The sequence below is a fragment of the Trichinella spiralis genome, assembly GCF_000181795.1.
Source record: "Trichinella spiralis strain ISS 195 chromosome Unknown Scfld1557, whole genome shotgun sequence".
In the NCBI taxonomy this organism is placed as follows: domain Eukaryota; kingdom Metazoa; phylum Nematoda; class Enoplea; order Trichinellida; family Trichinellidae; genus Trichinella; species Trichinella spiralis.
Window position 1 is genome coordinate 2,021,767 of NW_003528496.1, and position 13,842 is coordinate 2,035,608.

General features: G+C 31.6%; 5 protein-coding genes across 5 annotated transcripts; 3 read left to right on the top strand and 2 right to left on the bottom strand.

Annotated features, from left to right (window-relative positions):
• Nucleotides 1-712: 712 nt before the first annotated feature.
• On the top strand, nt 713-1,215 carry Tsp_05100 (putative Zn-finger in Ran binding protein). Its single transcript, XM_003369644.1, has 2 exons — nt 713-1,116; nt 1,179-1,215. Exons 1-2 carry the CDS (start codon nt 713-715, stop codon nt 1,213-1,215), a joined length of 441 nt encoding a protein of 146 aa, XP_003369692.1.
• Nucleotides 1,216-1,731: 516 nt separating this feature from the next.
• Tsp_05101 (BRCA1-associated protein) lies at nt 1,732-4,949 on the bottom strand. Its single transcript, XM_003369645.1, is given in 17 exon segments — nt 1,732-1,959; nt 2,013-2,273; nt 2,402-2,530; nt 2,592-2,745; nt 2,827-2,894; nt 2,930-3,026; nt 3,091-3,173; nt 3,222-3,287; nt 3,348-3,461; nt 3,661-3,739; nt 3,823-3,903; nt 4,106-4,205; nt 4,270-4,410; nt 4,526-4,618; nt 4,633-4,641; nt 4,793-4,829; nt 4,923-4,949. The coding sequence occupies 17 exon segments, from the start codon at nt 4,947-4,949 to the stop codon at nt 1,732-1,734; spliced, it is 1,767 nt and encodes a 588-aa protein (XP_003369693.1).
• A 1,962-nt stretch (nt 4,950-6,911) lies between these two features.
• Tsp_05102 (hypothetical protein) lies at nt 6,912-10,721 on the bottom strand. The gene is made up of 11 exons (XM_003369646.1): nt 10,650-10,721; nt 10,416-10,486; nt 9,505-9,686; nt 8,796-8,867; nt 8,398-8,507; nt 8,068-8,150; nt 7,912-8,016; nt 7,684-7,750; nt 7,582-7,602; nt 7,194-7,289; nt 6,912-7,085 (listed from the first exon to the last, which is right to left on the bottom strand). The coding sequence occupies exons 1-11, from the start codon at nt 10,719-10,721 to the stop codon at nt 6,912-6,914; spliced, it is 1,053 nt and encodes a 350-aa protein (XP_003369694.1).
• Nucleotides 10,722-10,869: 148 nt separating this feature from the next.
• Tsp_05103 (hypothetical protein) lies at nt 10,870-12,738 on the top strand. The gene is made up of 6 exons (XM_003369647.1): nt 10,870-10,915; nt 11,314-11,375; nt 11,452-11,556; nt 12,057-12,119; nt 12,470-12,628; nt 12,673-12,738. Exons 1-6 carry the CDS (start codon nt 10,870-10,872, stop codon nt 12,736-12,738), a joined length of 501 nt encoding a protein of 166 aa, XP_003369695.1.
• A 535-nt stretch (nt 12,739-13,273) lies between these two features.
• Nucleotides 13,274-13,770, top strand: Tsp_05104 (hypothetical protein). Its single transcript, XM_003369648.1, has 2 exons — nt 13,274-13,459; nt 13,573-13,770. The coding sequence occupies exons 1-2, from the start codon at nt 13,274-13,276 to the stop codon at nt 13,768-13,770; spliced, it is 384 nt and encodes a 127-aa protein (XP_003369696.1).
• Nucleotides 13,771-13,842: the final 72 nt, after the last annotated feature.

Consider the following 13,842-nt stretch of genomic DNA (forward strand, 5'->3'; position numbering starts at 1 on the left):
TTTCCCGAAATTTTCGCGGAAATGGGGAGAAAATTTTGTTGTGACCCGGGGGGTTTGTTGTCCATTTGAAACAAAGGGGTGTGGAAGTTAATTTTTTTTGGCCCGCAAAAAATAGGGGGAGGCGCGGGGGGGTTTTAAAAGCCCCATTTAAAAAAAGCAAAAGCTTTCCGAAAGTTGGAGGGGGGAAGCCTTTAGTTTTGTTTTTTGAAATAAAACAATGGCGGGCAATTGCTTTTCAATCGGCTTTCCCGGTAAAAGAACTTGTCACAGCGGATTTTGCGTGTTTTTACCCCCGATTTTTTTCATTTGCAAGGCATTTTATTTTCCCCGGCTTCTGATTTTTCCAATGCAAAGTTTTCAATATGCGACATCGCGAGCTTCCTTCCCGGATCACCCCGGAGGCTAGTGGTCGAGAAAAATCGTTTACGATAATCGCTCTGGACCGCGACACTGGTAGTTAATGGTGGGTGGACGCGACACTGGTAGCTACGGCGGTGGACGTGACACTGGTAGCTACGGTGGTGGACGTGACACTGGTAGCTACGGTGGTGGACGTGACACTGGTAGCTACGGTGGTGGACGTGACAGCGGCAACAACTATGGTGGTGGAGGACGAGACAGCGGTAGCTATGGCGGTGGACGTGGTGGTTATGGAAATCCGCCACCCAGAGGATGTTCGCAAGGACGCTTTGAACGTGGAAGTGGAGGCCCTATGCCACGCGGTAGCATGAGAGTTACCGGAGGAAATATGGAAGCTCGAGCTGGAGACTGGATCTGTCAGCAGTGCAGCAATTCCAATTTTGCTTTTCGAACCGAATGCAACAAATGTAAAGCAGCGAAGCCAGTCGGCGAATGTATACCACCTTCTTCAATGGGCGATCTTGGCGGTGGTTATGGTGGCATGCCGCCGGGACGTGGTATGCCCAGGGGTTTGGCAGGACGCGGCGGATTTCCCGTTCGAGGCTATCCTCCTCGAGGTGGATTTAGAGATGGACCGTCGAGAGACGGAAGTGGCGGTGGATATAGGGACTGTCCTCCCAGAGGTGGCATGGTAGCTCGTGGCGCTGGTCCTCCTCGGGGACGGGATTTTAACGGTTCCATGCGAGTAATGCGTGGGTAAGTGGGCAGCTGAATAACTAATCCACAATTGATTACAATTTTACATTTGCTGATTTCAGGTCGTCAGATCATCGTGATCGATCTCGTCCATACTGAAAAATCACAACTCATCAGTGCACTATCGCATTAGTTAACTCCTAATAATATTTAGTAAGCGATTGATGATTATGTGAAATATTACTCCTCTCTGATGTTTATTATATATGGAAATCAAAATAATCCTGTTACTGTAGTATTTTGTTTATGGATAATTTATGCCATAATAATCATGGAAATGAAATAACTTAATAGCTAAAAGGAAAAAAGAAAGGAAAACTTCAGCAGTGAAAAGAAAAGTTTTCATGAAGAAGAAGAAGATGATGATGATGAATCAGTTTTCTTATCATCAATTAATTTATCATTTATTTTGATTCAACGATAAATTATCAATTTTTACAAGCATTCCTTTTTTTGTCAAAATATAGCTGAAAAAAATAAAACCTTTAAAAAGTTACATCGTCACATTATACGCAGTTTACAACAACAATAATAATAATAAGCGATCATTGAATGAAGAAGACGAAGAAGAAGAAAAGCGCACGCAGTTGGGTGTGGAAAAGGTGAGGAAGTTAGTTAGTGGCGCCTCCGGCGATTGGATTTTCTGGATGAGGAGGCGGGAAGATTATTTTGATTGGTTGAAATGTTAGAAGGGCCGACGAAAATTCGTCCTTCCTGCAACTCTTCAACTGCTGCACTTGCTGCTTCGGTGAGTTTGGTTTTCGCTTCAACGTGTACAAGCAAGTCGTGCACTTGTTCTTGTAGTTCAGCAATTTCCTGCGCATACATATGAATTTGTTGTTGCTAACTTCAGTGTGTAAATAAATAAATAAATTAATTAATTAATTAATTAATACTTGATCTTTTTCTTTGGTAATTTTTGAAAGCTTTTCTTTCAAATCATCAATTGTCGATTTGTATTCATCTTGATTTTGCAGCATGCATTTGTTCATCTGTTTTTCATCGCTGAGTTGTTTAAGCGTATTTTCATATTTGCTGGTCAAAATGCGATTTTTCTTTTCCAACTGAAATTTGTCAGTTGTCGAAGAATGCAAATCGCTTTTCAGCTTTTGACATTCTTTTAACAAACGCTTCAACTCATCTTCCAAAGTGTCAATCTGGAAAAAAATTCATTTTATTCGCAGAATTTAATTGTAAATTTAAAAGATACACACACAACAATAAATAAATAAATAAATAAATAAATAAGAAATTATTGTCAACAGTATTATTTTTGTCATTTTACTTGTACACAAGCGAGTTTTTCCACGTTTGCCAGTTTTTCTTCGAAAAATTTCCTCTGAGAATCTAACTGACTGGTCAACAAATACGTATATTCCAAAGTGATCGCTTCAATTTTCTCTTCGTTTTGAATCTGAACAATTTTTTAACGTTAGTAAATATTAAAAAATAAATCATCATTTCAAAAAGCATACATCATCAATACTGTGAACGGCTCGATCAAACTGAATTAATTTTCCGTCTGATTTGCCTTGTATCAGACGGTGCACATAGTTGTCACCGGCGTAATCCCAAACCCGCTGTCCGCCTACTTCAAGTGAAAATGTATGCTGTGTTTCTTCGAAATGTCTGAAAAGGTAGAGACGGAGAAATTATTCATTCACTTTACTAAGTCAGCGATGAAAATTGTCTATATTTCAATAATCCTACTTGATTGCATGCCCTTCCACGTATCGACCGCAGCCTATGTTACCGCATATTAAGCAAATCCACAAATCCTGAAAATGGAAGAAAGCATAATTTTTGTTTTCACATATTCAGCAAAACCATTTACATCGCTCTTGCCACAAGTTGCGCACTTTTGATTGCGAATTGGTTCTGGCGTTTGATAATACCGACAAACTGGACAACTGAAATAAAAATATTTAAATGCAATTTCCTTTTTGTTGTTTAAACCAAGCATAACACGTTTACGTGCTATCCGACCACTGAGAAAGGCAAGTGGCGTGAAATGAATGATTGCACAAAACTGTCAATATACCATTCACAGATTCATCCTGAAAACAATTTTATAAAAGACAAAGAAAAAAAACAAATAAACAAACCATTCTCTCCAAACAAACTGGACATGTCGGAAGCTCAGTATAACCTTCGACGGGCCAGTTACCACCCTGTTAAGTAAAAGAATTTCAGAAAAAGAAAATTTTTTTTTTAAATAAAAAGCCAAATACGTTCGACGATTTCAGCACTTCGACCCTAGCCACAAATACCAAGTGGCAAATGTCCGGTTCGATGCTGTTGAAAGGACTACCATTCAGCAATTCATAAAATTCCATACACAACTCCTAAGCAACAAAAATTATTCACAACTTTGTAAGAGTCATATAAATAAATAAATAATGTTGATATAAGTTGATATATATATATTTGATTTAATTCATTTCCATTTATTAATAAAAATAACGATTTTTAAATGCATCTTTGCCAGTAGATTAAACTGAAATTTAAAACTTGAAAGATTCATCAATCAATCAACATGCTTACCGCATCCTTAAAGTATATTAAAACCATGTACGCGTCAGGCGTTCCATCTCGTATAATTCGAATTTGCTTTATTGCCGAACTAAAAATATTAAAATTCAATGAACTTTAAACCAACTTAATAATAATAATAACAATAATAAGTACCAAAACGGACTCAAAAACTGAAGCAAATTGTGCGACGACAATGTCGTGGGAACACAGAGCATGCATAATATTTGACCAGGAGAGGTAGTCGACGATTCACTGAAAACTCATCCATTTATCCCAAGGATGACAAATAAACAAACGAATAATACATGTGCTTCTTTTAAGTCGCACACTCAAATCAATTTTTTCTTATTAATAAATTTCAACTTTTACAAAACTAAATGAAACGGCCTAAACATATATGATCTTCAACATGAAATTTAGCTAAAAATTGCAATAAATAAATTTAAAAATTTACTTTGGTTTATATATGTGTAAAATTCCCTTCGTGCTTTCAATAAATGGATTCCCGCATGAAAATGGGATGCTTTCAAGCCCTTCTTGCTTGTCAGAATTATCTGGAAAGAAAATAAGTTAACAAAAACAAAAATAAAAAAAATTATAAATGATCTTTGCAGTCACCATTGTCAGGCAAAGGCAACGAAGCGATGGAGCAGGATTTGTAAAATTCAATAGAAAGTGAATGATACGACCGCCGACCACATACTTCCGCATTTTTAGCCACAGATGTTTGATTATTTTTTGAACACATCACTTCAGACTCTTAATAAATTAAAAATCCATCTTAAAAATCACAGCCCATTATATGTAAGGTAAAAGTAATTAACATAAACTTGTGCTCATAGAATCACTTTATCAAGTACAGTAAAAACAATACCTGAATCCTGCCAGTTCAAAAATATTGAATCGTCGTGTACTTCTATTCTTACAAGAATTGGTGTTATTGGCATGAAAAACGCAACTCTACTATCTGCAGAAAAATACCTTTAACGTCTGAATAATAAATAAATTATACGCAAAACTTCAATAAACAAATAACGTAGAATAAACTCTTCAAAACTGGACTTAATCAAATTAGCAGATCATTGAAAATTAATATATATTGTATAGAGCATATTTAACTTATTTTCGCATTTAATCAAACAATTTTTCCACATATGAAAGTGCAAAAGTGCTCTGTGCTGTAAAATACTTCAAAATTTTTTAAACTGATATAAATTTAACAAAGTATTTAAAAACAAAATGAATAATTTAAGATATGAAATAAAAAATACCTTCATCAACTTTCCCAATGAATACATTAAGAAAAATAAAAAGTTTCAGCTGCGAATATTACAGTATGAAAATATAATTAAAGAAAATCAAGTTTTACTAATTCGCTGTACGACTATTGACAAATTATATAATTTAGAACATCAACAATATTTTTTAAACAGTTAACAAAGATATAAATACCATGTGACTAAAACATTATTTGGACCAGACAGAAATATTTTTAAGACGTATAATAGATATTTTCTTAGATAATAGCGATATTTCTACTGAAATAACTAAAAAAATTGATGGCTAGCGCTAGTCATTTTGTAATTTTAGTAGCTCTGTACGCTTTCATTTCTGCAATTCATAAGCGATGTGCATGTATAATTTTTTCTCTTTTAAACCGAGTTTTAAATGACTAAACAGATAAATGAATTTAAATGAATAAAATTTAAAATTTCATAAATAAACCAGCACTGAAGTTATTATTGATAATCTCATATTGCAAATAATATCAGTGCATGTATTGCTTTCCTGTTTAACAAAAAAGTATATTCATCACCGAAAAATTTCTTAACTAAAAATGATACAATTTTTATTTTGTTTATGCAAAGTAAAATTATATGATAGATGAATACTTCATTTTCAGTTAATGAATATTGAGAATGACAAACAATTAGAAACAAAAAATAGAATTGCGATTGCTATATAATATAGCTGTTGCTAAATATATAATGCATGTGTAATATATTACAGTATTATATAATTTCAAATTATTCATTCGCACATGTCATATGTTGGTGTTTTTGTTGAGTTTTCAACGTATCGTTCATATTGTATCATAGTTCGTTTCTTGTTTATTGAGTAAATTATTTAGTTACTCGTGTTAATAAGAATTCCGTTGTACAATAACAAATAATACATCATGGGCAACTTCGGAGATCACAAGCTTTTATTTCCATTATGAGGATTTTGTTAGTTGCCAAAATTGTTTATATAGTTCGCTCTTTCTGAATATTAAAAATAGATTATTTTGCACACCTAATTAAAAGAAATTGTGGTTAATAAATTCTACTTTTTTCGTCTAGCAAATCAGGTTGGTAGCAAATCCACTTGCAGGACCGATGCAGGAACAATTCAAATTATGGAAGCTATTATGGATAAGTCGTTCATATGAATCTACGCATAGTTTGATTGCAGTCTTTATGAAATTAGTTACTGAGAGGATTTCAAAATTGTTTTACATTCTGCTGCGCAACAGTACAATATGAAATTTTTTCAAAGAAGATAAAGCTAGCATGATGAAACTGCTTTTGCAATTATCAATAGAGACAAAGCAATCAATATTTGTCATCATCATAATATAACAAAGCATGTTCAACAGAATCTTTCACTCAGACAGTATAATAAATTCAGTTTTAAAATTACAGTATATATGTATTTTTCTATAAAAATGCTGAAGCATATGCATTAGATCTTTTGAAGCTCGCTTTTCTCCATGAAATAAATATTTCCGTATTTTTTCATAAACAGTAATGCTTATTCTTCAATTACAGCACAACTTATTATCAATTTGCTATTAAATTTTGAAAACAAAAATATGTTTTATTCTTTTATCTTAAATGTAAGACTGTTCACAAATTATCTTGAGGGTTTGAAGATTAAATTTATAAAACATCTCTTTAAATTCATGCAAATTTAAAATATGCATAATGTGCATCAGATTTATGGAATAACAAAAAGTGCAACATAGACTGAACATTGTTTAATTCGGTAAAACGTGAATGGAACAATTGAAATAATTAATAATAACAAATAAAAAAATTTCAGCAGCACAAAGTTACTTAAAACGTTTTGCAATCAGTAATGCAATGAAAAATGGGATAGCTATGGGTAGCAGTGCAAGAAATATAGTTCCATATAAACAAAGCAATGGAAGAAAAGGAATATATTTTTTTAAATTTAAATTTAGAATGTGTTTCATCTGTTTTAAGGTTGCTCTTTTTTTAATGATTCCATAGCATCTTTTTCAACCTTTCTCCAAGAGAGAGGCCATCAACTGGTACAAATCGTTCCATGCTTCCAATGTGTGTTTGTTCCTTATCCCAAACTGAGAACACTGTTGTTTCAATCCAAGAAGTATCCGTATTCATTGGATTATGTTTCTGTTCAACATGAATCTGAAAAATTAATTTCATGAAGAGCAATTACATGCAATTCTTTTATTATTATTTTAAATAAATTCCAATTTCCGCTGGTTTATACATTTCTTTAATCATCTCTGTTACTCTCTCCTCGCTGTAACCTGCTTTTTGAAAAATAGTGTTAATAGCAGTTTCAATTTTATCATCAAAAAGCTTTTTCATTTGTCCAGACAGGTATGCCTTCAAAAGTTATGCTTATTAAAATATGCGACAAAATATAAATTAAAATGCATAAAATATAACATCAAATTCACACTGCTTGGATTTATAATTGTACCTATTAACATACATAAATATCTTCAGCCTTCACTTATTATTTTATGTTTATTTATGTTTATCTTTTATCACAATTTTAAGTATAATTCTTTTTAATACGCCTACTTTTTTTTACAAAGAATCAGATTTATATTTAAGTAGATATGTATGATTTTAAACTTATGCGTAAAATATTATGCATATATGAGGAAATAACAATATCACTGACGATAAAAGGCTAAAATTCTAAAAAAACATTGAAATAAAATTTTAATTTAAAATAAAAAGTAAAAGGCAATTTATAGAAAGAATGATATACTTTTGGAAATTTCAGATTATTGGTTTGATCCAAAACTGACAGCAGTTCAATATCTTCCCCAAATTTTCTGAAAAGTATTTAAATTTCGTTAATTAATGGTTTATGTAATTGTTCATCAATTTATTGCAATGCTTGAAGGTTAGGTTAGAAGATTTTCCAGATTTAAACAGATGCATTCATAGTGAAATTAAGTTAATTAAAATAAATACTGCAATCGTATAGTCTTACCTAGCAATAATGTATAGAACTATGATGTTTTGTCCATGATGGAGGAGGCTTCCAAGGCCTTTTATGCCTGTACGCCCTCGAGGATTGACTGTTTCGCTTTCCGGTCTACACAGTTTTGATTACCAATAGTTAGAATCACCCTATATATGACTTTACATAGGATCGTATGTCACAGGTGCGTACAGGAATACGTCTTCAGACCATGGTCGAAACTGCTTGGAAATAATCAGTCGAAATTTCTACATCACAGTTAAATTTAGTGCATGTTTAAATTTGTCATACTTATATCAGTCACATATTACCTCTTTTGAAGAATAACTGCACAGCTCACATAAAGGTAAGTTAGATGAAACTTTATTTAGATAAATCTGAAATTTTGCAGAAGCATGTAGTAAAAGCGTGCTATTTATTGAAGTTAATTTTGCGTAGTTACATTAGTTAGGTTCGTAATGAATAAATAATTGCATTTAATTTTCTATTACATACTGCCCCCAAAATTTTAGCGTCTTTGTTATGTGCTCCTTTGGCTATCAGAATGCAGCTCAACTTTGGCTGCTTCAATAAAGTGCACTTGAAATTGGAAAATTTTCGACAACCTAAAATAAAAATTGGTTTATACACGCATTTTTGCAAACATTACAGCTGCGTAATGCAATTATTTTTTTATTTAGTGTTTATTATCAGCAGCTATAATTTTTTGCAAACGTAAAAGTAAATAAAAATAATAACGCAATATTTAGATTTTTTGTTGACATAGCATTTAAACTTGAAATTTGATGTTAGAATCGGGCATTGTTAAATTCAATTCAAAAATTAAATTGGCGAGAAAATTCAAAAAATAAAAATACAAAAAAAGGTCCGAACTTAAACAAGCACATATATACTTCTGTATAAAGTATGTATTAAAAATGTATTTGAGTGCTGCTTACCGGAAATTATTTCGCACTCTCTTTTATCTGAAATTATATTAATGCAATAAATAGATAATTTATATAAATTAAAATTTACATAGTTTACATAATAAATAAAATTTTAGAAAGCTTAATTTGAAAAAAATAAGCATTGATGTATAAAATAAAAGTATTGCAAATTAAAAGTAAAATAATAATGACAAATTAATAATAATAATGTAAAATTAAATAACTAATAAATGATAAATCACCAACCGTTAAAAAGATGAGTGTCCAGAGAAGAAAATACATTTCAAGTTCACTAAAAACGCTTCGAATTCTAAAAATACTTCAACAAGCTTACATATTTATTATTATACGCTCACAATGATTATTTGCAGTCATATTATTTTATTATTAAAAGTAGATTTTATACGAATGTGCAATATAATACTGTCATTTATAAAATATGCAAAAATATAGAGAAAAAAATTATAAAAAATAATTTATATCATACAAGAAGCTTTTCTTCCTTTATTTATTTCAACGTTATGTAGATACAGCAGTGTAAATAATTAATGTAAACAGCATTTAAATAAAATAGGGACTATACAACAAATTATTATATCTCAGCATACATATGTTGCGCTTCATGTTGAAGATTGCCTATTATTGATAACAGGCAAGATTTTTTGTCTATTACTGATAATAGGCAGCTGCTCTTGGCTATTTTTGGACGGTAAACAGGTAGATGTTAAAATATAATCATGTTGTTTGTTTTTTGTTAACGTAAAGAGATGGCAATGTAACTTGAAATGCAATTCTTGACAAGATTCATATTTGCCATGTTGTATTTTACTAGATGTCATGCATTCTGTTTTGCATCTGCAAATTACTACTTGCATTAATTACATATTTAGCTTTTAATACATAAGGATAGTTTAAATTTAATTATTATATTATAAAAATGTGAAATTGCATAACAATTTTATATTGTATAATTTTTGAAAAATTCTGAATTTTATTCCTCAAAATTCTTTCAAATATAAATTTAGTTTATAAGTATAAATTCAAACATTTGCAATGCTGCCTTTTATGAATAATAGTAATAAATTATCTTTTAATTATTATTTAGAATATCGTGGAATTGCATTATTTTGATGACAAGAATAAAGTATGACGTCCAGTCTGGTCACACAAAATTTATTTTCATCCATATAAACAAAGTTATTATTAACTGGAAAATTTGATGGCACACGCATAAATTAGAATACTAAACTTAAGAATGATTTGTATGTTGAGTTTACTGTTTGTTTTTTCTTTAATTACTAAAGTACTGCATTAGATCGAATCATACTGGGAACACTTAGAACCAATCAACAAAGAAAGCCAATAAAAATCTCAGACCAGTAAGAGAATGATAGAAAAAAATTCCTCTAAATCAAGCATCCCACTGAAAATGACTTATTAGAGAATTTCAATGTGCAGTAAGAAATGAACTTGAAAAATCAGTGCTGGCAATAACTTGTATTACAGCAAAGGAAAGAAAAGCTAATGAATCTATAACAGGAAGTACCAAAATTGAACTGCATAAAACAGAAGAATTCTGTTAACAAGTCTGATGCATATGAAAATAACTGTTGATTGAAACATCTCATATATAAAAACTCATCTGCTTGAGTGCTCTATAAATGATATAAATATATATTTGTATTTATAATTTCATTTTTTAAATAATTTTTATTTGATCATGCATTATATTGAGAATACTGTGAGCTTAACAGAATACAGTAATGTATGAATATAAAGTTGCAATTTTGGACAGATTTTTATCCTTTTAATAAAAACTGTAAATTTGGTAAGACCTATTAACTGCTTGAAATTTGTTACATATTGCGTGTAATTTGATTTTGGTGTCATATAATTAAAGAAGATGTGAGATTTTGTTTCAACGTTATGTATCACGTAAGGAATATAATGCTACAGTGTATTATACAAATTTATTTAATCGAACGAAATAATTAATGATCAAACGAAATAATCAAAGGATTTACATAACTAGACTGTAATGGAAGTTAGCACTGACAGAACCATAAAATACAAGTACTCAGGAGGTATGCATAGGCAATTACAAAAAAACGATGAAAATCAACCGAACTAGGGGCACTTAATTTACTGCGGTTAACTAAAATTAAAAGAAGAAAACCAGTAATTTCTCGAATTGCACTGCACTAACGTGGAATATTTCTTTTATTAATGAAATTCAAGAATTGAAGTACCCAGATGAAGTTGAAAATTCATTCATTGAAAATTCACTAATTCAATTCCACTTTCTAAAAGTTATTTCAACACTACACAAGACAGTTGGATTTTATGAATCTACAATTTACACAATAACACAAGGACATGATCTGTTATAATTTTTTTAAATATTTCTGTAAAATTTTTTCACAATGGTAACATTTTTGAGCTGTTGCATTTATGCTTTATCTGTATATATATTTTTTTGTAGGTTCAGAGTGTTCAGTTAGATTAAACAGCATTTTTGGATTAATTCAAAATGAAAATGTAAAGGTATATACTACTTTAATATAGTCGTTTTCCATTTATTTATTTATCTAGAGAAATGACAATTCCATTTTTAAATCAGCGTCTAGCGCACATTGCTTGCAATTCGTTGTGCGCTGATCCTGAACCTCCAAGAAGCACTGTCACTAAAGAATTATCTGTCAGCAGCAATGAATTACGAGTGTACGTATGAAATTTATCACCTTCATTAATTAATCACAATCTTACCATGAATTTTTTTAATTTGAAAGGTTAGGTTTTCTTAATCTTTAATATGGTAAGAATTATTCATTATATGCTAAATAAGTTTTGTTTTAGAGTCTTTTGTTCTGAAAACATCAAAAGCTTAAGAGTTTCATTTAATAACTTTATGGATTTGCTGATGCTTTGCATGGAAGTAATTCAAAGATTTGATCAAGTTACTTCCTAATTCTTTATTTATTATTTTATGAATTGTTGTTAACAAGCAGTACAGAAATTTTCTGAAAATTTCTGTATTTTCTCAAAATTGAAATAAATCTCTAAGAAGTATGTTAACATTGCTTTTTTTAATGTATGTTAATTTTAAATATTTAAAATAATCTTTAAATGAAATCCCTTTACTGCGCATTCACTTTCTTAGCCATTTGCTAAAGCTTTATTTTACTTCTTTTACACTTGTGAATAGATTTTAATTTGAAAATGCAGTGCTGCAAAATGTCCATGCCCGGTTTATCCGATCGAATGAGAACCTTGCCTGTCGATCAAAACGTGTGATAGAAATAATGTAGCGATGAAAAGTAAGCTAATACTCGTAGCCAACAAGTTGATTTCTACTTCTCTTTTTTGAAGCTTTCTTTTAAACATTTTCCTCTGAAAAGCAGTAAATTCATCCTTCCTATAATGGCTTCCTTCACTCCAATCATCAGGAGCGTTATTTTGCCAAGTCTTTGAGTTTTGTTCACTTTCTTGTTGTTCGAAACTCTGATCATAAAATGTTCGAAAGTCATACGTTTGCTGGCTTCTCTTTTTACGATTCACGAATTTTCTACGAAATTCATTAAAATCACGGAGCGTGCGTTCGTCCATTTTGTAAATATCTTTTGATGTAAATTTATCAGAGCTTTCTACATCATGGTGCATGTTTAAACGCCTATCATACTCACGTCGTTTTGATTCATTACCAAGAATTTCGTAAGCATAATTTATTCGCTGAAATCTATGCGTTGAAGATGCAGAATCTTTATCGCAGTTCAGATCTGGGTGATGCAGTTTTGAAAGTTCATAATATGCGCATTTAATCTGTTTTGGTGTTGCATTCGAGTTGACGCCCAATATTTTGTATAAATCTTCACCATCTACAGCATCACAAGTATGCAAGTTTCGGTAAGGTGAGACCATAAAAAATGAACTAAATCTCGCACTTATGTTCACACAGACTTTCCCAGACATTGTTTTATTAGAACTTCGATATTTTCCATGATGCACTTCTAAAAATTCTGTAAGTAAATCATCACACTAATAAAATGATAAATGAAAACGACAAAAATATTATAAATTCGATTTTAAAAAGCACTTCATCATTGAAAGAAAAAATTTCACGGCATATGAAAGGGACAAGCTCAATAAAACAAGAAGACAACATTTTAATTCGCGTCAGTTTAACGTTAAGCATTAAATAAACTCGAATGAGCTCTAACATTTCAACTCCCCTGTATTCTCACCTACTGGGTTAAAGAATTTCTGTTTTGAGCTCAAACCTATAAGACCGAGAGTAATAATTTCATTTTTAGGAAAGCAAAATATTACAAGTGGTTGATAGAAAAAAACTCACAATTTAAAACTATATTTTCGCTCACTGTCCCATGTTATGCGTCTCGCACCCAAGACATCACTCGCGCTACCGTATCTGATTTTCAAGAATAATGAATGCCAGAATTCATTTCGACCTTCAGAATGTAAATGTTGCCTGCTTTCTGACTGTAGCATATGAGAGGAACGTAGAGATGTTCTATCAGACATTTACAAAGGCCTTCTTCGTGATCAAAATTACTGGATCAGTGGTCTTCGCTGTCAGCACAGTGCTCCCACCAGAACTCTTGATGCCCATTGTTGAGAAATCTTTTCTCTATACCTGCTCATCAATTTTTAAACTCGTTCCGATGAAAATATTGTTTACTGCAACCAAACAATGGTGACGTGATTGTAACTGTAAGAACCGTAGGAGGGTTCTGTACGCTGGCGATGCTCAAGTACAATTTGCCAGACGTTCGATCGTCGGGCAAATGAGAGTGGACTGTATAATGTAGATTCTTCTTGGCCAACCGAATACTGGGTAGTCAAGAAGACGGTCGCGTCAGGTAGGATGCAAGCAGATCGAAACACACAACGAATATACGTTCGTTTATTCGGCTATAAATAATCAGAGGAACGCACTCCGTCGACAGCAGCGAACAGAGAGTCAATATATAACAGGACGAACAACAGTACGAGA

Excerpts from the sequence above, each read along its gene's own strand:
- Tsp_05103 (XM_003369647.1), top strand. The coding sequence starts at position 10,870 with ATGGAAGTTAGCACTGACAGAACCATAAAATACAAGTACTCAGGAG. Across the intron at positions 11,376-11,451 it reads TTCAAAATGAAAATGTAAAG|CGTCTAGCGCACATTGCTTG; the intron begins GTATATACTACT and ends TTTTTAAATCAG. Across the intron at positions 12,120-12,469 it reads CCTTGCCTGTCGATCAAAAC|AGCTTTCTACATCATGGTGC; the intron begins GTGTGATAGAAA and ends TAAATTTATCAG.
- Tsp_05101 (XM_003369645.1), bottom strand. The coding sequence starts at position 4,949 with ATGTATTCATTGGGAAAGTTGATGAAG. Across the intron at positions 3,288-3,347 it reads AAGTGCTGAAATCGTCGAAC|GGTGGTAACTGGCCCGTCGA; the intron begins GTATTTGGCTTT and ends TTTACTTAACAG. Across the intron at positions 1,960-2,012 it reads TTACCAAAGAAAAAGATCAA|CAACAACAAATTCATATGTA; the intron begins GTATTAATTAAT and ends CACTGAAGTTAG.
- Tsp_05100 (XM_003369644.1), top strand. The coding sequence starts at position 713 with ATGCCACGCGGTAGCATGAGAGTTACCGGAGGAAATATGGAAGCTCGA. Across the intron at positions 1,117-1,178 it reads TCCATGCGAGTAATGCGTGG|GTCGTCAGATCATCGTGATC; the intron begins GTAAGTGGGCAG and ends TGCTGATTTCAG.
- Tsp_05102 (XM_003369646.1), bottom strand. The coding sequence starts at position 10,721 with ATGACACCAAAATCAAATTACACGCAATATGTAACAAATTTCAAGCAG. Across the intron at positions 8,017-8,067 it reads CCTGTGACATACGATCCTAT|ACCGGAAAGCGAAACAGTCA; the intron begins GTAAAGTCATAT and ends AAAACTGTGTAG. Across the intron at positions 7,086-7,193 it reads CAGGTTACAGCGAGGAGAGA|ATTCATGTTGAACAGAAACA; the intron begins GTAACAGAGATG and ends TTAATTTTTCAG.
- Tsp_05104 (XM_003369648.1), top strand. The coding sequence starts at position 13,274 with ATGAATGCCAGAATTCATTTCGACCTTCAGAATGTAAATGTTGCCTGC. Across the intron at positions 13,460-13,572 it reads CAGAACTCTTGATGCCCATT|GAGGGTTCTGTACGCTGGCG; the intron begins GTTGAGAAATCT and ends TAAGAACCGTAG.